Below are 24,636 nucleotides of genomic sequence, written 5' to 3'. Positions count from 1 at the left end.
CAGCCCCTAGGTAAGTTCCTAAAGCCTATTGAATCTTATTTACCCGGTGTGTAAAATTGGAAAAATAATCACCACCTCACTCAGTGGTTGGGGGTTGAATGCCATTACTGGCTCTACCTCTGCTTATCCTGGTGAGTAGCATCACCATCTATCCAGTTGCCCCATTCCGAAACCTGGGTACCATCCTAGGTCCCCTTATCCTACCTGTATCTAGTCAGTCACTGAGTCCTATCAGTTATTATCCCTAAATATCATTCAGTGATATTTATGTTTAAATAACTTTCAAGCCCTCATCTTTTGCCTATACAATTGTAATGACCTCCTAACTCTCCCAGCTGACCAAGTGATCTTTCTAAAGCCCATTCAGTTTTTTCTTTCTTGTGCTTAAAAACCTTATGAAGTCCAGACTCCATTGCTTGACAATTCTCTTCAACATCCTACTCTACTCATCTTCTTTTTTTAAAATTTAATTTTTTAAATTGAAGTATAGTTGATTTACAGTATTGCATCAGTTTCAGGGGGAGGTGCAGCTAAGTTATTCAGATATATATGTATCTTTTTTTTTTTTTTTTTTTTTTTTTTTTGCGGTACGCGGGCCTCTCACTGTTGTGGCCTCTCCCTTTGCGGAGCACAGGCTCCGGACGCACAGGCTCAGCGGCCATGGCTCACGGGCCCAGCCGCTCCGCGGCACATGGGATCTTCCCAGACCGGGGCACGAACCCGTGTCCCCTGCATCGGCAGACGGACTCTCAACCACTGCACCACCAGGGAATCCCTATATGTATCTTTTATAGATTCTTTTCCATTATAGGTTGTTACAAGATATTGAATATAGTTCCATGTGCTGTACTGTAAATCCTTATTATCTATTTTATATATATGGTGGTATCTTTTAATCCCATACTCTTAATTTATCCCTACCCCTAGCCCTCTTTCCCTTTTGAAAACCGTAAGTCTGTTTTCTGTGTCTGTGAGTTTGTTTTCTGTTTTGTAAATAAGTTCATTTGTGTTATTTTTTTTAGATTCCACATATAAGTGGTATATAATATTTGTCTTTCTCTGTCTGACTTACTTCACTTAGTATGATAATCTCTTGGTCCACCCATGTTGCTAAAAATGACAATATTTTATTCTTTTTATGGCTGAGTAATACTCCATTGTGTTTGTGTGTGTGTGTGTGTGTGTGTGTGTGTGTGTGTGTGTGTGTGTCTGTGTGTATCTGTATCTTCTTTATCCATTCATCTGTTGATGGACACTTAGGTTGCTTCCATGTCTTGACTATTGTAGTGCTGCTGTGAACGTTGGGGTGCATGTATCTTTTTGAATTAAGAGTGTTTGTCTCCTGGATATATGCCTGGGAGTGGGATTGCTGGATCATATGGTAACTAGTTTTTAAGGGAACCTCCACACTGTACTCCATAGTGGCTGCACCAATTTGCATTCCCACCAACAGTGTAGCAGGGTTCCTTTTCCTCCACACCTTCTCCAGCATTTATTATTTGTAGACTTTTTGATGATAGCCCTTCTGACTCATGTGAGGTGATACCTCATTGTAGTTTTGACTTACATTTCTCTGATGATTAACAATGTTGTTGGCCATCTGCATTTCCTTTTTGGAAAAATGTCTGTTCGGTTCTGTTCATTTTTTAATCGGGTTTTTTTTTTATGTTGAGTTGTATGAGCTGTTTATAAATGTTGGATATTGATTCCTTATCAGTCATATCATCTGCAAATATTTTCTGCCATTCCGTACATTGTCTTTTTGTTTTGTGGATGGTTTACTTTGCTTTGTAAAAGCTTTTATATTTGATTAGGTCCCATTTGTTTATTTTTCCTTCCTTTTCCACCTTAAGGAAGTTTTCAGCTGTTATGTCTTCAAATATGTTCTCAGGCCCTTTCTCTTTCTCTTCTCCTTTTGGGGGCCCCTATAATGTGAATTATTAGTGATTTTTGATGTCCCAGAGGTTTCTTAAACTATCCTCATTTCTTTTCATTCTTTTTTCTTTTTTCTGTTCAGTGGCAGTGATTTCTGCTACTGTCTTCCAGCCCACTGATCCATTCCTCTGTATCATTTAGTCTGTTGTTGATTCCTTCTAGTATATTTTTCATTTCAGTTATTACATTCTTCATCTCTGGTTGTTCACTATATTTTCTAACTCTGTTAAAAACTTCTAACTTCTCACCCTGTGCATCCATTCTTCTCCCAAATTCTTCGATCATCTTGCAATCATTACTCTTTCTTGGGTAGATTGCCTATCTCTGCTTCACGTAGTTTTTCTTCTGGAGTTTTATCTCGTTCCTTCATCTGGAAAATGTTCCTCTGCCATCTCATTTTGTCTAAGTTGCTCTTTGTATTTTTATGTATGTGGTAGGTTAGTTTTGTTTCTCGACTTTGGAGAAGTGGCCTCTGTAGGATCTACTAAACTTTTTTTAATCATCTCATCTCCTGTCACTCTTCTTTAGCAGCCTGTACTCTAGCTAGACTTTCATAGCTGTGCATCTTTGCATATCCTCTTCCTCCTTACTCTGTTTGGCAAACCTGAGTCATGTTTTAAGGGCCAGTTCAAGTCTTCCCTCTTCTGTGATGCCTTTTCACATTTCCCCAAATTCATCATTTGTCTCTCTCTGTACTACTCCTATGTACTTATTTTCTATTAAAGCATTTATTTGACTACTTGGTTTCACTAAGAAGTTTGTAAATTCAACATCTCTTACTCATTTTTATATTCTCAGAGCCTGTCACAGTGCCTGGCATATAGTAAATGCCTTTATAGCTGATAAATGAGTTCAACATGTGCAAGTTCCTAGAGCAGTGACTGGCAGAAAATGAATGTCAGAAGATGCTTAGTCATTACTCGTCACATTTGTGAAGATCTGTAACACATTGCATTTCCCAGTTTATGTTAATTTCCCTTACTGGAATAAAGTATAAATCCTTAGTGAACCATTCAAAACCCTTTATAACATTCTCCCATTTATCTTTCTAGGTTCATCTTTTGTCTTTTCTCTTTTTGAAAATTATGTTCCCAACCTAACAAGTTTCTGCCATGTATCTCTGGTTGATACTCACCTTTCCTTCTGTTGAGAATCACCCTACTAGTGAAGACACTGTTACTGATGGAAGTGTGTCTCTCTACGTGGAAATAGAACCACTGCTGTACAAACCCTGTTTTCTAATTTGTTTGGACTGATTGTGGTAACTGCCTTGAACTTTCAAGACAAAATTGAATTTCCCTCTTTTCTGTAACACTTATTTTTCATAATGTACTGTAACACTTACCACATATTATTTTAGTTGTATATATTTGTTACTTACTAGCATATGAGACCTTTGAGAGCAAATATTATGTCTTATTTGTCTTTGATGCTCCAGCACCCAGACTTTGCAGTGTTTCTTGATTTTAATGAGCAGAATGATATGAGTTACTCTCAAGAGGTCAGTGTTGTCTAGGATATTTTGAATAGGCATTTGAGAAATGCGGAAGCTACTACTGGCAAGAGAAACAGTTAACAATAATAGCAGCCAGCTGCTCACACTTGTTGAGCACTTCTTATATCCAGGCACTTCACATGTAGTATTAACACGTTTGTCACAACTTCATGAAGTAGATGTAGTAATTTTCCATCTTTAACAGATGTAACTAAGGCACAGAAAGGTTAGGTAATTTGCCCAGGGTCATACAGTTTGGGACTATGGAACTCAGGCTGATCACTACTGTGCTTTACTGCCTTCCAGTGAACATAGAGAATTGGAAGCAGTAAGAAGCAAGTTGGAACAAGATGGAGGGCTATATGTACTCTCAAGACAGGACTAATCTCTAATGATCTTCTCTCTGACGCAGTCCAGGATTTATGATAATGGCTAAGGAGAAGATTTCTTAAACTGTAAAGTGAATACATGTCACTTTGGGAATCTTACTAAAATTCAGATTCTAATTCTGTAGTTTTGGAGTGGAGCCTGAGATTCTGCGTTTCTAACTAAGAAGCTCCCAAGCAGTTACAATGCTGCTTCATTGTGGACTCCATTTTGAGTGGCAAGTGTTTAGGAGGTTCCATCCCCAGAGATATTTCACATGGGACTCTGTTAGGTTCTCATCTAGAAATTTTAAGAGATTCTGTTTCCTTATTCGGGTACATAGTTATGAAGTTGCTGTGGTATAGAGGTTCTGAGGCTCTAGACACCAGTTCTCTAGCCTAGTTCTTTATTAGAATCACCTGAGGAGTTGTAAAAACTACTAATGCTCAGACTGTGCTTCAGAAGCAATAAGAATATCTGATGAGTGGGCCTGTGTATTAAACAAAATTTGCAAGTGATTAGAATGCTCGGCCAAGGCTTCAGAACCACTGTAAGTAAACAATTAATTTATTAAACGCTTTTAGAACCATGCTCCTTTTCCTGTAACCAAGTCTGTTGTCTGTTGAAATAAAAATTGTATTGCGAAAGTTCCCATGAATTGAAAATACTTTAAAATTGCCATAAAGACAAGACTAAATGTTAAGCAAATGAGGGCTTTCATAACTACAGTTTTAATTAAGCCTTGTGCTATTGGTAAGGTAGTGTTCATTTTTTAAGGACTAAGAGTAAAAATACCAATAATGCTTTTTTCTGTTGAGAATGTTTCTGTGAATTCTAGTTGTGTTTTCTTAACCCAATTTTTTTCTCTTTCCAACAGGGATTTTTTGCCAGGTGGTAGGAGAGATTATACAGTCCAAGTTCAGTTGAGGTGAGTTTGAAATTTTCTTGTTACTTTAATTTTATACTTGTAACTATATGTATATAGTCCTGAATTTGTAAATACATAAGCATGTTTGAGTACACTATTTAAGAGTATTTCTTTTTTTTCTTTAATGCAGACTTTGCCTGGCAGAGACGAGTTGCCCTCAAGAAGATAACTATCCCAATAGTCTCTGTATAAAAGTAAATGGGAAGCTGTTTCCTTTGCCTGTAAGTTGCTTTTTATTCACAGGCTTTTGTATGTAAGTTTATTATAAATACTAACAAGGCCTAGAAATAGTGATCACTTAGTACCAATGAACAGTCCCAGCATTAAATACTATTTTCCACTAGAGAGATTCATGGCTCCTTGGGGAAGTGGCTGATTCCAGGTTTGGGGGAGATGGAAAAGATGAGCTTGAAGCATCTTGTGCCCGGTAGCGAGGAAGCTGTGAAAGACTCTTCAGATCATATCAAATGGCATAGTAGCAGGGCAGGACCTGCATATGTAGGGCAGCTTGTAGTGGATGTCTGAATGAGCTGGGCCTCAGCCATGGATGAGATGATGAAAGTTAGAGGCTGCTGAGAGCGACTGGACATGGAGATTAAGGATTCTGAGCTTGAGCCTTGATGGTGCACACTTGGGGGATGGATGCAGTGATATTTGATTGACAACCTATTGTTTAAGCAGTGAAGTAGTATATGGGCTTCAGCACCTGGGAGATACACACACACACTCTCTCTCTCAGTGTGTATAGCCTGCTTCTGACCTGTTAGATAGCTCCAGACTCTTCAAATCCTGTTAGTCAAATCTTAATATAACAATTAATTGTTGAACAGGACTATGTATCTGTCTCCACTGAGGTTTGGGCTAAGTTACTAATTTGGTACAGCTGTGTGGAAGTAAAGCCTTAATCACAATAGTAGTAGAGCATGGCCTGTTTTTCAAGCCCTACAGAGTGGATATGTATCTTAACTGAAGAAGTGTTGTGAGAACAGTGATTCCACCATTATGTTAAGCTGCCATTTCAGTAAAGCAGATACCATGTGACTGTTGAGATAGAGATGGGGCAGCTGTTTAGCATCCCTGCTGGGCACAAGACTTGTCTCTGGAATAAGTATATGCGCAACAGCTGTGAGCAGGCTGTACCAGGGCCAAGTGGTTGTAGTTGAAGCCCAAAGTGAAGATGGTCAATGGCCAAGGCTGACCCTGCCAGTCAAAGATGTGACTTCTTGGTTGTCACGAGTCTCATTTCTCTCATGCGTAGCCTGTGGGTTTAGAGACCTGAGAAATAACGTGTTTCATGCATTTTATAGGGCTTGAGCAATACTGCACGACTGCCTACTCTTTCTGAAAGATGTCTGTGAGGCTGAAATCATGAAAGAGAGTTTTCTGGGGATGAAAGGGGAAATTTCAGAGGCTGAGCAGTTATGGTGGGGAGGAATGCTTACATGGCCTTGTGCATGTTCAAACCCCAGTGGGACATTTTGTCTCTTGGGTTTCTGGCCATAAGCAACAACAGATCTCAGGAGCTGTCTTTTATCTGGATGGATCATATAACGATCTAAACCAAGGGAAGAAGCAGCCTTACTTGGAGCTGAAGGATGCCACTGGGTGGCCAGATGTGTAGCAAAGGGAACCTGGGGTTTTGGAATGATAGCACATTTTCCATTGCTTTTCATATCCAATTTTCTTTGTCGATGATGGGCTAAGATTTCTTTTGACCTTTGACTTTTATTGCTATTTAACTCTCTCATTCTCCTTAGAAATATCTAATTATGATGATCTTCTTGCTGTCTATAGACCCACTTTGAAGATCTATCCAGTATTATATGTGCCAGTGCTGGGGGGTCGTGTCTGAAATGTGTGAGGCTCTACCTAAACTCTGGCATTGCTTCAGAAAATATGACAGTGACAGATGTGTATACACACGTTCCACACAATCTTCCAGGTGGACCAGTATTTTTGCTATAATATTTTCATCTGTGAGATCTGCAGCACCACTATGGATAGCTCTGAATTTGTCATTCTTCCAGGACTTTTGAGAGAGAAGAAATTAGGCAGTTGAGCACTTCCTCTGGGACATTGTTACTCAGTCACTGCTGCTTTCTTACCAAAAGCACTACCTAACCGTTGAGTACTTATACTAGGCTGTTTGTGAACACATCAGCTACTACGTGAAACACCCTTTGTCTGATGAGTCTTGCACTCACCTCTGGAGCCAGAGTCCTGCAGTGGCTCCAGGAGCACTTGTGAGGGAGGTGAAGAAAGGTGAGCATTAGGACAAAGGATTTCAAAACAGATTTCACAAACAGAAGGCAATGGGGTGATGATGGGGGCAAGGGTGAGCTTGCCTGACCCTAATAGGACCATCCCAAAGACCAGATGCCAGGCTTTCCCAGGTTTTTCATCTTCAGCCCTGTGAACTCCTGTGGAACAGTTGACATAAATTTACATGCAACTGATGAAAAACTGCTGAGACCTCCCCTTGATCCACAATTGCTGTTGTTTGGGATAATGTAATATGGAGCCTTTACTAGCATGAAGCAGATTTATGAGAATCATGTGAGTGTACTGCTGCCTGAGAAGAAGAAGTGTGCTCTTCACCACCATGGAGATCTTCAGGGACTTTGTTCCAATTGTAAGAAGCATCAACAGGCCACAAAGAAATTCGACATGTGGTCCTTGCCCATGATCCTGGTTTATCATAAAACAGATCCTGGAGGAATAAGTCATGGGATTTCCCATTAGAGCTCTGAATAAATTCGAATTTGTGTCTGGGAACAAGTGTCTACGTGTATGACCTTATTGTAGTATGCAGTCATTATGGATCCATGATGAACAAAGAGTAAACTGAATGGGAAATGGTGTTACCTTGATAATAGCAATGTGTCCCTGGATTCTTAAGGGTCAAATAGTGATGAAAGCAGTTTATGTGCTGTTTTACCCACATCAAGATGCTGAGTTTTATAAGACATCTTTATCCCTTGATTTTTCCAGTCCCTTGATACAGAGATGACAGTAAGCAGTTCATAGCAGGACTTGTAGAACGATAAGTGCAGAGTGGACAGACACAAGTGAAACTGCCTCTGATAATCTTCCCCACACCTCCACCTTTTACTCAAGCACTGCAAGCATACACACTGACAGCCAAATGAGAAAATTACATGCTTTTAAGGGTAGAAGAGAGAAAAATTCTTTGCTTGGAGAGTTATTTTGAGAGGCTGAATTATTTTTCCTTTTAAACAGATTTTGAGAAATTTATGTAAACCTGTGGAGCTGTAAGATTGGGGTGTGGAGGTGGGTTGACATGGGGTAGTATTTCTTGGAAAGATTCCAAAGAGTGGAGAGACTGTGTGCTTACAGTTCAGCTGAAAAAGATCTCCTAAGTATTTCCTCTTGGTGTAGCAGGAGACTTATTAGTACTAGTGCCATTATCTCAGTGTATTCTCTGAGTTTGTGGATTTCTTTTTGCTGGTATATTATTTTTTTCCTGCATATATTAGTTACACCGACCGTCTGCCTCACAGTAAATCTGGCCTGAAGTAAAGTCAATATATTCTTCTTTTGAAACATGCACACACACCAATTTGAAGAGATTCCCTTGGCCTAAGATGGGATAATATTGGCATCTAAAAAAATAATACTTAAGTGGACTCAAAATTATCAAATATATAAATGAGTTTATAATTATGCTAAAATAAACCTTTGGAGGTTACATCAACTCACTACTCTAAAAACTGGTTAAGGGAGAGAATCATTGATTTCAGAGTAACAAATGTTTCTGTGATCAAGTTCTTTATGGAAAGATTTCAATGAATATAAGCAAAAGGAAGAATGGATTTAAAAACTTTTTTTGTAATCCGTAATCATATAATGGATCTTGGTAACCATCGTCAATGGATACTAAAACCATTAGGTCAAAGCTGGATGCGGAACTTTATAGTGGAAGGATCAGGCCTACATCAGGTGAACTGATCAACCTTTTACATCACTGAAAATGGGGCAAACAGACATTCTGTGCCTCATGATGTGGTACAATAGGAAGAACATAACATTCCTTATGTAGTTTTTGTGCCTGAAAATTTGAACCTGAGTTTGGTCAAGCCTGTACAACTAATTACCAGCTTAAAACATGGGAGTATCATACTTTCATACTGTGAGGAAGCAGTCTGTCTAATACAGAAGAAGAGGTCATTCTTCAGGTCAGAAGCCCTGGGGTCTCCAACGACAGCATTGGAAAAGGAGTAGACTTGGAGGCAGGGGGTGGGAGAGAATAAAAATTATTCTTTAATATAGAATAAAGGAGACTTCAGAAACAACTGAGCACACTGTGAGGGTCAAGTTTGGATTCCGATTCAAACTGTAAAACGACATCATATATACCAAACTATGTATGGATAAAGTAATGTGTCTGGGATACCTTATATAATAATCTGAGATGGGGGTAAAGACTGCTTATAAGTAAATTATTGAATTGGATGATAGGTATATGGGAATTTGTTATACTTTTTTCCCTATTTTTCTATAGGTTTGAAAGTTTCAGTAATAAAAAGATAAAAGACATCTCTGAGGCGGTTGAGAAATTGGAATATAAAGTAGATATTAGATAATTTTTTTAAGTTATGGTTAAATTAAGATCGTGATACTGTTTTGTGTTTTTTTAAGGTCTTTTAAAGATGCATATAACAGTATGGGTCAAATGGCATGTCTAGAACTTGCATTTAAATACTTGGACAAAAATAAATGTGTGTATGTGTGGGGTATGTATTTTGGGAGGGGGGTATGTATTTTGGGGTGGGCTCGGGTTGGGCCAGAGGCAAATGAAACAAGTTTGGCAACATGTTGGTTATTGAAGTGGTTTGGTGGGTACTTTACTGTTCTTTCTACTCTTGTGTATGTTTGAAAATTTTTATAATACAAAGTAAAATAGTAAATATGTTGGTAGTATTAAAGTAGTAATGGTAATTAGAAAATTAGGGGGAAAATGTTAAAGGAGCAACACTGTCATCTTTTGTCAGAATTACAAGATGAGATGTTGTCAGAGCATGGAACAGAAAAGGTTCTTTAGGTATATCTTTTATTGAAGTGTTAGGTTGAGACTGATGAAAAAATCTTTCAGTGGCTCTCCAGCAGCCTTTATTTAGAACGCTTTAGATTTACTCCAAAGGTCTCCTGTCAGATGAACTTAATTTTATTTTTGCTTTAGATATGGAAAATTGTTAGAAATATGTGAAGGCTCAGCTTTTACGGTTGACCCTTGAACAACATGGGTTTGAACTGCTCGGGTCCAAATATTGCGTTATTTTCAGTAGTGAGTACTAAAGTATTGTATGTGCCTCAGGTACAGAGGAACTGAATATTCGGAGGGCTGACTGTAAGTTATACTTGGATTTTCAACTGTGTGGTGGGTGAGTGCCCGAGCCCCCGAGTTGTTTAAGGGTCAACTGTATATCCTGTTCTCAATAATCAGGTAACTGATGGTTGACTGGAGGTGATACTGTTGGTCAGAGGGAGAATATAAGTACACAGATAACTCAGAATTACCAATGAAAAAAACTAGTCATGTGGGGGTAGAGAATAGATTTAAAATGTTTCGGTGAATAATACTAGTACCATATTTGGTTTTGCATTTACTAACACCTCATTCTTATATGCTCGTTTATTCTCTTCCCTTCTATTGCTCTCTTCTGTCAAATTAACTAACAACGTTGTTGCTGGGTTTCTCAAATTCCAATTTACAGAGTTTACTGTCTGACTAGTTCATGAGTTTTTATCATTTTGGCACACCCTGTGCCATTATGTTTATTTGATTAACATACTAGTGGACATACCAGAAGACAGACTAGTCTTTCAGGCCCCAAACAGGCCAAACAAAGGTTTCATTCACAATTACCCAGATATTGGTGTTGATATTTCTTGTGTGTGTTGCTCATTGAACCAATTTCCTAGTCTTTATAAGAGGACTTTCTTATGAGTTTGCTTCTTTGTTTTATTTCACTTGAACAACTTTAGATGGGCATAATCCTCCTTTACACACGCACACACACAATTTCCCTTTTCCATAGTGTAACGAAAGTTATTTACGTTCTTCTCTTTGTCTTCTATTCCTCTGCTTAGACAGTTCTCAATGATTTTCAAAGTCTTGTTGCACATTGTAGATTACACGTTATCATGGGAATTCACACTTAATAATTACTATCCGGGCTTCCCTGGTGGCGCAGTGGTTGAGAGTCTGCCTGCCGATGCATGGGACACGGGTTCGTGCCCCGGTCTGGGAAGATCCCATGTGCCGCGGAGCGACTGGGCCCGTGAGCCATGGCTGCTGAGCCTGCGCGTCCAGAGCCTGTGCTCCGCAACAGGAGAGGCCACAACAGTGAGAGGCCCGCGTACCGCAAAAAAAAAAAAAAAAAAAAATTACTATCCTACCTCCTACAAGGCAGCGAAAGGTGTTCCCTAGTGTGAAAGACTGTTTTCCTGGGCTCTGCCGTGTGATGCCACCAAAACTGTATCTCATTGTTACCAAGGTGCATATTTTTGACATCTTTAAAATCTAGAGGTGTCTTAACAGTTTCTGATGATCAGGTGGCAGCTGTAATATATTGTTGTTGCCTGCACTTGTACAACCCTGATGTTATTATTCCCATGGCATGACTGGTTAACTGCCCTTTATCGGTTTTTCAGTCAACAAATGACTTGGGAACATTTTGAGGAAGGTTCGTGAATCCTGGCTGTTATTTGAAATTTTTGTTCTCTTAATATCCAGGGTGTGTCAGCATTAACACTTGTAGTTAGTCTAAGGGTGTCAGTGACTTGCAAGGAAATCTGAGAGATATTTGTGGAGTAGAATATAATTTTAAGAAGTTTTTTTTTTTTTTTTTTGCGGTACGCGGGCCTCTCACTGCTGTGGTCTCTCCCGTGGCAGAGCACAGGCTCCGGACGCGCAGGCTCAGTGGCCATGGCTCACGGGCCCAGCCGCTCCGCGGCATGTGAGATCTTCCCGGACCAGGGCACGAACCCGTGTCCCCTGCACCGGCAGGCGGACTCTCAACCACTGCGCCACCAGGGAAGCCCTTAAGAATTATTTTTATCTTGAGCTCTTGGTGGCATATAGGAGAGTATCATGTGGAAAACATGCATTGATGACAGTGAGAAAACGATTCAAGAGATTCTTCTGTATATCCTAAAGGAATATGTTAGCCAGTTCATTTTGCTTATGTTTTCTTGATATGTATGCAGGAAAAAAAAGTACATTAGGTTGTATCATTAACTTACTGTTTTTTCCTTCTCAGTGGTACATAAATTGCATCATTGGCATCTTAGATTCAATGAAATATGGTGTGTGCTTTTCAATATGTAGATGTTTTCTCAGCTAAGAAATTTTAATTTTCTAAAAAATGTATTGGTTTTGAAAATCAGAAACTGAAAAGTCCTGTGGTAATTGAGAATTGGATGTACTGTGAAATCAAAAGTGAGACTGTTTACTATTTAAAACAAATACTTAATTACTAGAAAAAATAGAAAAATATATAAGCGATTTTATTATAGCTGTCAAGCTAATTCAATGCCAATTGAAATATTGGTTATTCTTCTTTGTTAACGTGACCTGGTTTTAAAGATGGCAATCTCTGTTCTACTCGGAGAGAAGACAGTGGAGAGCTTTTTTTATCACTCAGAAGATTTTAATAATTCCTTTGAAATTCACTGATTTGCTTTTTTTTTTAATTTCCAGAGTTCGTTTTCCCTCTCTCGCCCCTAGTATTTGAATGAATTAGAGCTCCTAAGATGAATCCGTGTAAAGACGTGCAACTTTATTGTTTAAAAAAAGGAAAAAAATTCATAGTCAATATGGCAAGATCTCAGCATCTTTAATTTTAATGGAACATGGATTTTTTGTTGTATTTTTCTGGATTTGTGAAATATTTTGTAACATTTTTAAAAGGTCATTTTCCTCTTTTGGATTGGTGACTTTAGGGTGAGGACTATGTGATTTCCAGGATAAAATAAAAGTAATTAAGTGTGACTGAAATTAGGCAAGATACTGTACTCGTCTTGGAGAAAATGTTTGCTCCTCTACGGAGAATTTAAAATTATTTTTCTTTCTTGGTTATAGGGCTATGCACCACCACCTAAAAATGGGATTGAGCAGAAGCGCCCTGGACGCCCTTTGAATATTACATCTTTAGTTAGATTATCCTCAGCTGTGCCAAACCAGATTTCCATTTCTTGGGCGTCAGAAATTGGAAAGGTAAAGATTCTTTTCTCTGGGTAGCATGAAAGTGTTCCCACTAGGTGTTGATTTACTTTGTTTTTTTCTTAGGCTACTAGCTCCAGCTCATTCAGTTTTCTGTTTGTAACCCCAAAAAGCAGTAATTTTCAGTTCAGGGTAGAGATGTAGAGATTTTCAAGGTTAAAACTTTAAGGTTTCCTGAGTATCATCTCTTTATTTTCTTAGAAAGGAAGTAAGTATCATTACAGTATTTCTTAAGTTAATGGTTAATCACAATTGTGTTTAAGTAGTATTTTAAGAAACTGGGAATTTGGGGTAATTTTTGAAGAGGAACAAAGAAAGCTTTCTCAGGCTTTGGAGAAGATTAACATTTGGTTAAATGTACTCATGTTGTGATTAGAAATAATCTGTTCCAGCCTTTATATGAATAGCTGATACTTCAAATAACATGTGGGCATCCATATGAAAATATTTACTTAGATTTATATTATTTCCTCTGTATTTTTAGGTTGATGAACCTGGGTTTCTGCTGATGCTTAGTCTCAAAATGCATTTTGTCAATTATGAGATACTGATTAATACAACAAGGGATTTCCATTTTAGAACTGCTTGTTTATATAACTGAAATAATAGAATAGCAAGAGATTTCAGTTAACTTCTGAACATCAGCTTTAATGTTGCTGTTTCATAGAAATAAAGGATAGTATTCCTATTTGTGGATGGAGAAGTTGAGTCATGTTTGTAGCCAGAATCATTTGGTTTTACCACCAAGGTAATTGCAGAGCTGGATATAAAGAATATTTTTGTATTGACTGTACAGACATTAGGATCTCTTTAATGATTGTTCTCTTGAGCTCTCATTTCTGAATTTTTACTCTAACTTTTTTATCATAAGACACTGATCCCTAATATTTTTTATTTGTGTGAACTGAATGTACAGTGGTAAAGCACTGGATAAGGATTTGGGAAATCTTGGTTTAGTCCCAAGTTGGCAAATTGTTTGATTTTGGCCAAATTGATTAATTCCCTGAGGCCTGCTTATTATAAAGAATAAATAAAATCTTGAGAATGGGTGTTATATGCAAATATAAGGGACATTGTTAACTGAGCAAGTATTAATGATTTAAAGCTTAGTGAGAGGAATTTGAACAGAAGAGTAGTATATCTTTTTGAAATGATTATGAACTTACAGATTTTTTGAGTAAAAGATTGCAGACATTGAAGGCCTGACAGGTGTGGGGTTTTTTTTGTCATATAATGGGAATAATATTCTTTCCTTGTAATTATAATGATTAATTGACTTAAATTTGCACACTATAGTGGGTATTCAGATATTTGCAAGGACTGTTACAGGACATTAAAAGTGATATTTAAAGTATTTGGTTTGGCAACTATTAAAAGTATTTTGTTTATTGTAGAATTGATTGAATGAATGAATGTAATGAAATGATAAAGTAGGTTTTTAGCATTTAGGTAAAATTGTATATCATCTCTTCGTAGCTTTATAAATAGCTAATGAAAGTTCCTTTGTGCCAGATCTAAGAGAATATGGGATTGGATGCTATTATTTTCTGGCCTTGTCTTTTTGATTTTTATAGTTTCTTCATGTGTCTTATATACTGTAGTAGCTTCCCCTTCCCTAGTAAAATGCCCGTTTGGGAACAGGAATTAATTGTCAAATTTTTTTCTCAAAAGAAAGCTGATTTTGGGTTCATACGAGTGATTTGCCTAAGGCCATGTAGCAAGTGTCTGCCAGAATTAGAACTGTGGAACTCTGTATGTGAAGTGTTAATTTAGACCACAGGTGTTTGAAGTTTGTTTCTGCAGTGGATCTCATTTTTCAATGAATATATTATGAGAGCCCCATTACATAAAAACAGAAAATTCTAGTTAGAAGTGGGAACGGGAGAGTGCATTTTCATTTATACCATGGTGGCCCCTAAAGCACCAGTTTTGCTAAGTTAGAAACACAGTTTGAAAACCACTGATCTGAGCCATTTTATCTTTCACATAGATGTTTTAAAGTTATAAGTGATTGAGAAATATCTCAATCACTGAGATGATGAAGTGTTCATCTTCCCTAAAGTAGCTGAGTTGATTTTGTTCCCTTCCCAGTCATTGACTGTCCTGTGGAAGTTATTTTGAATGTTATTTTTAGAAACCAGAGCTTCTTAGACAAGTGTTTTATGTAAGTAGGCTATTATCTCTCATCTTTAATACAGATTATCTTTCTTTGTAGAATTACTCCATGTCTGTATATCTTGTACGACAGCTCACATCAGCCATGTTATTACAGAGATTAAAAATGAAAGGTATTAGAAACCCTGATCATTCCAGAGCACTAAGTAAGTAATGTTTGTAAGACTGAGCATATGAGATGCTTTAAATGGAAATTTAAAAAGCTTCACATATATCTCCATACAGGAACAATTTGGGAACAATTATTAGAAACCTAAAATGAATTGTGAATTAAAAATACTCTAAGAATGGAGCCCTATGAATTGAAAAGCCCTTCTCTCAGAAACCACTCCCAAGAGGATTAATTTTAAATCTCAGCTAATCTGATTTTTCACCTTTTCATAAGTTATTTAGGTAAATGTCGGTTGATGGCAGTTTTGATGCCTACGTTGACTTGAGATTAGGAATGCAAGTCTTCAAAACCTGCGGTGTGTAGTGTGATGTACATTTAAAAACTTCTAACTAAAAAAGGTCTTTTTGCAAAAGAAATGTTGATATCCATCAACAATAATATTTGCCTTCTGAGATGTTTTATTTTGTACTTTGCTTTCATACTGTATAATAATAGGTAGAGAAAAAAAAGTCTTAACCCAAACTGTAAATAATTCAGTTCAGTAATTGAAGTTAATTGAACAGGACATTTTTTTGGGGAGAAAGAGAATATTTTTCTCCCAGTTCATATCACTGAATGAACCAGAAAGGAGAAGAGGATCTATAGGTTGAAAAGGGAACCAAGTAGGGCTGTTGAAATGGTATTTTGTTTCTTATACTCAAGCCATTTCTCATTTCAGACAGTACAGTATTGATCTTCCTGCCTAGAGCTGAAAGCCATGGAAGCTCTTCCATAGTTTTTTTTTTACCCCACTCAGGTTCCACTGTCTCTACTTACAGTCCTGTTCTCGCTATTGTGGTGTTGAGAATTAGGCATCTGAAGGTGGTGTATGTCTTCATTAGCTTGTATAGATAGACAATAACTTGTATACATTACATGATGATTAAGATCACAGACATTCCCACATCCATAGTAGTTTTCAATAGTTAAAGGAAGTATAAGAATATTTTACCTTTTCTGTTTACAAATTTAACAATTGTTGGAAATTACCAGTACTCCCAAATTAAAACAGTCATGAATGTGTTTTAGAAAAGCGTTGAAGCTCAGAGGATAGCTGCCTTCCAAGTTCCTTTCCTAATTGTTGTATTGTTCTTAAGTCTTAAACAGCTTTCTGCTTTGAAACTCTTCCTCACCTGCAATTTTACTTTTAAAAAGAAAATTTAAAAATTCAATTAAACATGTCATCTAGAGTTTGTAATTCTTTAACCTAATACTGGAAGTATGGTTGTGTTTTTAGTACATTAATACTTAACATTTTGTTTGTTTTGTTTTGTTTTTGTAGTTTCTTGATCTGTTTGAAGTGTTTGGCAAACTTTATATAAGATGATATATATATTTCTATAATTCTATTCATATGTCACAATTAATTTTTTAAACTGTGTTTTTATTATTGATTTTCCCTCCTAAAGTTAAAGAAAAACTTACTGCGGATCCTGATAGTGAAATTGCTACCACTAGCCTTCGGGTGTCCTTGATGTGCCCTGTAAGTAAAGCAACAAAACATTCTGGGGCATCTTACTTTTTATAAATTACTAATTTTCCTATAAAAGTAAGTATGTGAATGAATGGTATATTATGGAATTTTGAACTTTTTTCGTTTTCCCATTCGGGGATCTTCATGGTTAAGCATTATAATTCCAAAGAATGCAAACATTCTTCAGGCAATGACTAAGCAAGAAGAGATGTAAAGGGATATTGCATCAAAGAGGAAAGAGAGTTTTAGGTTCAGAATAATCTGTCACAGTTAATTATCGATAATCCACAGCTAATACTGAACATATCTAGAGAGTTGGCTCCTTTTATCAATATAAACGGTATTGAAAAATAACAGTAAAGTTATTAGGACCTAATAAATGCTAATTGATAGGCGAGGTCAGGAATAGTGGATGAAGGCTTCTTTAAAATCACTACTCTTGGAGGGGACCCTTTGCAGATGAGAGGAACTTTATGAGAAAAGTATGGAATTAGGAATTTATAATATAGTTGCCGGGGGGAGGCATTTGGTGACCAGCTACTATTGTGAGAAACATACAGTTTTTTAAATGGAAAGAGAATTGTGTCAGAGAAGGGAATAATTTGTTAAGTTCCTATTATGTGCTCCTTATATTGTCTAATTAGCAAGCCTGTATGGAATTGTTCCCATTTTCAGATGAGGAACCTGAGACTGAAAGGGGTTGGCTAACCCAAATCACACAGTTAGTTTGTAGTAGAACAAGGATTTAAATTTTGGTCTTCTGACATTATTCCAGTTCTCTTATAAGACAGTGTACCATATTGCCACATTGGACCAAAAATATAAATATCCTGATTATAAGTCTACCTCTCTATTTGGGAAAGCAGATATCTTTCTTTCTAAAGCTTTATTATCTATTATCATTAACTTTAACTTACTTTTATTGGAAAGGGATAGACTTAACATGAAATTGGGATAAACGTGTGTTTATGAAACACAGAGAAGGTCTGCAGGAGGACATTAATGCCCTGAGGTGGTGGCAGGGGCCCTAGAGGGGCTTGGGACCTCCTCTACTCACAAGCTGGGCATGAGTTCATTTGAGTTCATTTCTTCACAGTACCTTTTCCTCCTTCTCATGTTAAGATTGATATTAAATTGGAACACATGAAATTGCCATTTTGTTCATCAAAAACAATTTGGATATTGGAAGTTTCTTATGATTTAACTCTAGTATATTCAGCAAATGTTCATTGCCGGCTATATTCTAAGCACAACCACTATTTGGGAAGGGAACTCACGTCACCTTTTTGTTTTAGTATGTCAGACTATTCTATCAGGAAGAAAGCGCTTCTACACAATTTACCTAAGGAGTTGTACAGTTTGCACAGTTCCATTTTCTGTAAGTCTTACTGTCTTGGAACTGGTTTTTAATTTTTTTTTCCATTTTTTCCTTCAAACACTGTGCTGTTCTACATGACAACAACCAAAACAAAACAATAACCAAACTATTGGATTCTTGGACATTCAAAATAGTGAAAGTGGTATATTGGCATCGTCAGGATTTCTTCTATATAAGAATAGGGAATAGTTCCTTTCACATGTGTCAATTTTAATAAAACGGACAGTTTTAAGAAAACTAACATTTCAATGATTTGAAGAAATGAAGTAACAAAATTCTGTTTTAAGTTCATTAAATGTTTTCTTTCTCTGCTTACAAGTGAAAACAGATCTGTTTCTGAGACTATCTTTTGAGCTTTCCTCAGTATTCATCCTACCTGATTTTTTCAGAGCACTTTCTAAGAAAAGAGTGAATGGTACTCTTCAGACTATACTAGTGTTAACCTAACATTGGGTTGCTAACTATAGGATGTGATCTATGTTATCAGAAAACCAAACAGGTGTTTTGATCAAATTTAACAGAGATGACAGAAGTTAGATGATGAAAGTAGTTTTAGAGGCAGAGATAATACTAGTATCAGTTGAAGATAGCAGAATGGAGGGAGTGTATCCAGCTGACTGTGGAAATAACACAGGATCTGGGGTGGTGATGGGAAACGGTGAAGAAAAAAAGGATCATAGGCGTTTGGAAGGATAAGTGGTGAACCATGGGTTAATTAGGCAGAAATGAGAGAAAATGATAGCTTAAGGTTGTGGAAGAAATGTTCTATTTCACAGTATGGTTTGTAAAGTGATTTGAAGTAGACATGAATCTGGATAGTGAGAGCACAGTTCAAAACCTCTGTCCTTAGGACCTAAGGAAGGTAATTTTACAACAGCTGTTAAAGAGGGATCTGATTGAGTGTGTATAATTAAATTTTTGAACACAGTATCTGAATTTTACATAGGAGTTCCATCTTAGTGATATTAGCTAGTGAATTTTGGACTGTCCTGCAGAGGTAGGCTAGGTGGGTGCCCCAGGATAGAAAAGAAAAACAGGTTTGATTTTATGTCTTGTTTGATTCTGACTCAAGATTTTTTAAAAAAAGGTACCGCTTCTACAAATAGTTTGGAACCACTGATTTGAGCCATTTTTGCTTATACCTACTCTTTCTTTAGACAGATACTAATTAGTCTATAATGAAGTAAAAATCAATTTGGATACTACCTGCTTAATATTTGATTAATAAAAAAGCTGCATTACGGTGTTAGATACCATTTTATTCATAAAATCAATACATTTCAAAACAGTGCCATCATCTGACTAAATAGAATTCAGCACATTCAAATCTTTTTTTATTAACATTACATAATCAGTATTAGGAAATCGGTCAGATTTTGCCAGTTAGTAATAAATGCTTTTTTAACTTGGGAAATGTTCATTAGCTCTTGTAAGACACTAGAGTAGCATTAAATTTAGGATCAGCAACTTTTGTAGTCCTGAATGTTTTTGTTTCTTTATGCTGTGGAAATTCTAAAGCAGTTACAGGAGAGATGAGAATGGCATAGAAGAGGAAGAAAAAGAAAAAAGCAGCAGATTGCAAATTGTGGCCCAAGGGTACCTGGGGATCCCTGAGACTCTTTGAAGAGGTCCAGAAAGTCAAAACTATTTATAATACTAGGACACAGTTTGTCCCTTTCTTGCTCTCATTCTGTCATGAGTAGACAGTGATATTTGATAGGGGTTACCTGACAGGGGCTGATGTCATTACTCTGATGGCTGATGGAATGTGTACTTGTGTATTCTTGTGTTTTAAAAATGTCTCTTCATTTCTAATACAATAAATATTGGTAAATACAACTTACATACATATAAGCTCTTGGAGGTTCTCAATTTTGAAGAGTGTAAAGGGATTCTAAAGCCAAAAGTTTGAGATCTGGTTGCCTAAAAAAACCGTAGTAGGTTGAGTTAGATAGAACATTATTTTAAAGAAACAAATCCAAAAAATTGACAAATAATGCCTACTTTATTATACAGTTGTTCAAATAAACAAAAGAGAAAATTTTAAATTACTAAAACCTATTCAGAAGTAACATTTTAAATAATATGATATCTTTCTTTCTAGATTTAACTGTTTATAATCATATGTTTATAATCATCTATAATCATATGTTTATAATCATCTATAATGCACTATATTATCATCTATAATCATCTATATAGCACTGTATTGTGCTATATATACTGTTCAGTGGTTTACTGTCTTTAAATTAATGGTATATCTTAAATATATTAATATGTCTAGATCTAATTTTAACCACTCTAGGTATTTTGTTGAATTGGTATGGTACAGCTTATTTTTTTCACCTGTTTTTAGTGATTATTTGGGTTGTTTACAAACATGGATTATGTAAAAAAACAATGATGGAAAATTCCTAAATAAAACACTAGCCAGTAGAATCCAGTACTCTTTTTCAAGGATAATATGTGATAACAAAGGGATGCCTCTTAGGAATGCAAGTATAGTTTTATATCAGAAAATCTGTTGAAATTATCTATAATAATAATTGAAAAAAAAAATTCTCTGATCATCTCATTAGGTGCTAAATAGATATTTGGTCAACATCCATTCCTATAGAACAAAAACTCTTAGCAAAGTAGGAAATGGTAGATAAGTAAAACCAAAAACTACCACCATGTATAATGTAAAACTAGGAACGTCTTTATGAAATTGAAAAATATTTGGATTTGTGTTATAGCTCTAGCAACTGCATCTTAGTGATTGTATTGTTTTTAGCCTCTTGTAGCCTCAGCATCTTCATTTCAGAAGTAGATATATAGATACTAGTCCTTTTGGAGTCATGGGGTTGTTATGAGAATTGTATGAAATTTACATAAACGTCTTTAGCATGCTGTAAGGTTCTACATTACTTAAGGGATAATTTGTTATTAAAGGAAGGGAAAATATAGAGGGAAATATCATAGAAGAGAAATTGCCTCACATTCTTTTCTCACTTTTTTTTCCATCTTAAATAGTTAAATTGTGCTGCATACTTGCATGAATCACTGTAACTTCCAAAATCTCTTTTAGAATCCTAGACACTTAGAGGTAGTATGGACTCTGGAGTTAGAGCATCTGTATTCAAATATTGACTCTGCCACTTTCTAACTTTGTAATGTTAGTCAATTTAGTTAGCTTCTTTTTGCCTATTTCCTCATTATAAAATGGGGATGATAATATATATCAACTGTATAGTGTAGTTGTTAGGTTAAAATGTAAAGTGTCACGAAGATTAAAGTATTCAACATGATACCTTAACATGTAGGTACAACTATATAAGCATTAGTTACTGCTATAATGATGAGTTGGATAATTATTTTCTTTTTAAATTATAAAATAACCAAATGTTCATTTTAGCAAAAAGAAATTACAGATAAACCAAAAGAAAAAAAAAAAGGAAAATTCTAAAAATCCTACCCCTCAGGCAGTTAACAGTGTTATAGTTTAGCTGTGACTTCTTCTAGACTTTATAGTGCAAATAAAGAAGTCTTTCCTTCTTCCTTTTCTTTCTCTTTGACCCTTACCCACTTTCTCCATTCATTCTACCATCTGGCTGACAAATACTGAGCATAGGCTGCGTGCTTGGTACTGTGTTGTGACACTTGGATTACACTGGTGAACAGTGACATAGACCTTGTGGGGCTTAGAGTGTAGTCGGAGAAACAGATTTTCTATCAGAACAAGAGAGCTGGTTATAAACTGAGATCTTTTCTATAAAGGGAGTATACAGGGAGATTCAAAAGGCTCTACAGAAAAACTTGATCTGATCTAATCTGGATGCTGTATATGTCTTGATGTTGGTATTCCTCTACCAACTGGAATAAGAATTGAACAGAGTACTAGGTTATAAGAGTATATTGAAACATCAACATATGCGCTTATACAAAAGTGAAAAAAAGTATATAAAAATGTATTTGCAATTCATATCACATACATGAGGCTGATTAATATAGGTAACCAAAGATAAATAACCAAGTGGAAAATGAGAAAAGGTTGTTAATAGACAGTTCTTGGAAACACAAATGACCCTTAGAAGTAAAAAAAAAAAAAAAGGAAAAAAAAGCAGCAGCAGCAGTTCAACTTCACTTATAATAAGAGAAGTGTATTCCAAAACTACAATGGGGTACTTTTCACCTATCAGATTGGCAGCGGTCAAAGGATTCAATAGCGCTATATTGACAAGGTCGAGGGGAACCAAGCACATTAATACATGTATATGTGTAAATCAGTAGGTAACCTCTGTGGAAGATAGTTTGTCATTGTGACAAAAATCATACACTTTTTCTTTGACTCAAAAAGTTTACTTTTAGGAATTTATCCCATAGCTATTTATTGCAGTATTATTTGTCGTGATGAGATTGGAGACAGTTTAAATGTAAGTACAGAATTGTGTGAATTGCACACCACCGTATCTGGGGATATGTTTTTTAAAATACACATTTGATTATGCATAGAACATCTGTGAAAGGACATGCAAGAGATGGATAACAGTGGTTCTCTCTAAATAGGGGAAGAGATGAGAAAGAGACATGTTTTCATTGTATATATATCTTTTCCTACCTGTGAATTTACAAGTTTTACCTACTTTCAGAAAGTGAGATGGTCTTTTAAAAATTATACGTCCTTCAGTGAATACAAATAAAATATATAGCAATCTTGATGGAAATAAATACTGGTTTTAGTTTCGTTTCTTTTTCATTTTGTTAGTCTCGTATGACTTCTTCACATTTTTATGACTTTTGAGGCTTTGTTCTCTTTTCTGAAATGATTTCCCATGTTGTCTTCCCTGTCCTATAGTTAGGAAAAATGAGGCTGACAATCCCATGCCGTGCAGTGACTTGTACACATCTACAGTGCTTTGATGCTGCCCTTTATCTACAAATGAATGAGAAGAAGCCCACCTGGATTTGTCCTGTGTGTGACAAAAAAGCTGCCTATGAAAGTCTAATTTTAGATGGGTAAGTGTATCCCAACATAATAATTATACTTAATCTTATTTCTAAACTGTAGTTAGTGGCCCTTTTATCTTTATAATATTCTTTGTGTTGGGGACAAGAGGGTGAGTAGTTTCCTTTTATTTTTGCTTTTCATGATCATATTTCATTGTCCATAGGAAAGGGTAAAATCCACTTAGTGATGTCATTTTGCTTACCTAGAACTTCTTGAAGAGCAACCAGGTCTGTGTAAAACCGCAGAGCAAGTGGTAGGGTAGATAGAGTTGTGTTATGCAGCTGTTAAGTTTAAAACTAGAATTCACTTCCAGGTTTTTCTGACTCTGGAGCCCAAACTCTTAAGCATTATCTCTCATGTCATATTGCATATGTCAGAATTAAGGAAAATGATATAAACTAATTATTAGTAAATGAGGTACCCTTTTTTTCCTGTAACACTGTTTAAAAAAATTGCATATATCATCCATGCACCCCTATTAACATTTAGGAAATACAGTTAATGAAAAGATTAAAATAAAATCATCAACATCCCACCCTATGGTGATGATTTTGTTATTGATGTATTAAAAAGATTGAAATCACTCTTTGCATAATGATGTGTATATACATCATGATTTTCACTCTGTAGAGTGAAAAATATCCTAGATCTTTAAAGATACTTCAGCATTTTTTTCAGTTTGAAAAGAGTATTACTGTAGAGAGGAATGAGACAATGAAGAGTGATGGGACTTTTTCCTCTGTAAACTTTTACTTTTTAACTTACTTTGAAATAATTTCAAACTTAGCAAGAAGTTGCACAGTAGCACAATGTGTTAGTTGTTAACATTCTGCCATATTTGTTTTGTCACATTCCCTTTTAATGTGTAGGTATTTTTGGTGTGTGCATGTGTGTATATAGAGAGAAAGAGATTACTATTTTCAGAAACCTTTTGAACCATTTGAGAATTAAGTTGCATATGTCATGTCCCTTTGCCCATTAATATTTTAGGGTATGTTTCCTAGATACTTGATGTTCCATTGTGGGTACATTACTAATCATTTAAGCGGTTTTTTTGGTTTGTTTGCTTGTTTGTTTTCTTTCCTCTTGGGTTGGCCAAAAAGTTCCATAAGATCTTACGGAAAAACCCAAACGAACTTTTTGGCCAACCCAATATTATAGCCTACATGGTTGCCACTCTTTCTGTTTTACCTTGTGATATGAACATTTTTGAAGCTTTTGTTTGCTCGTTTAGACAGGGTTTTTTTCCTTAAGCTCTTAGAAATTGAAATGCTGAATAAAAGAGAATATATAATTTTAAGACTTTTACTATTTATTACCAAGATGCCTCCCAGGAGGAGTAAACGATTTTACGCTCCTAGTTGTCATTTCACTCTCCTGCCAGTAGTGTATTGGAAGCCCACTTCTCAGTCTTCTTACCAAGCTTATCATATTAAATCTTATTTTTAAAATGCCTTTACTAGTTTTCTAGTTGAAAAGATATCTTATTGTTTTGATTT

At 36.1% G+C, this 24,636-nt stretch overlaps 1 protein-coding gene and 1 pseudogene across 16 annotated transcripts in view; both read left to right on the top strand.

The window, feature by feature from the left end:
* Positions 1-24,636, top strand: part of PIAS2 (protein inhibitor of activated STAT 2) — a 103,079-nt gene that overhangs the window by 43,171 nt on the left and 35,272 nt on the right. For all 16 annotated transcript variants that reach the window (XR_012325388.1, XR_012325389.1, XR_012325390.1 and 13 more), the window contains 6 exons: positions 4,674-4,724; positions 4,855-4,945; positions 12,829-12,963; positions 15,185-15,290; positions 16,705-16,778; positions 22,985-23,145. Coding sequence is in view for 13 of the 16 variants with exons in the window: in XM_019937000.3 (XP_019792559.1) it covers positions 4,674-4,724; positions 4,855-4,945; positions 12,829-12,963; positions 15,185-15,290; positions 16,705-16,778; positions 22,985-23,145 (618 nt within the window). In the remaining 3 variants the exon portion in view is untranslated. The remainder of the gene's footprint in view (positions 1-4,673; positions 4,725-4,854; positions 4,946-12,828; positions 12,964-15,184; positions 15,291-16,704; positions 16,779-22,984; positions 23,146-24,636) is intronic.
* LOC141276201 (ubiquitin carboxyl-terminal hydrolase 4-like) lies at positions 5,382-6,697 on the top strand (annotated as a pseudogene).

The sequence above is a fragment of the Tursiops truncatus genome, chromosome 13 (genome assembly GCF_011762595.2).
Source record: "Tursiops truncatus isolate mTurTru1 chromosome 13, mTurTru1.mat.Y, whole genome shotgun sequence".
In the NCBI taxonomy this organism is placed as follows: domain Eukaryota; kingdom Metazoa; phylum Chordata; class Mammalia; order Artiodactyla; family Delphinidae; genus Tursiops; species Tursiops truncatus.
The sequence above is the reverse complement of the archived record's forward strand: the minus strand, read 5'-3'. Positions and strand labels throughout refer to the sequence as shown.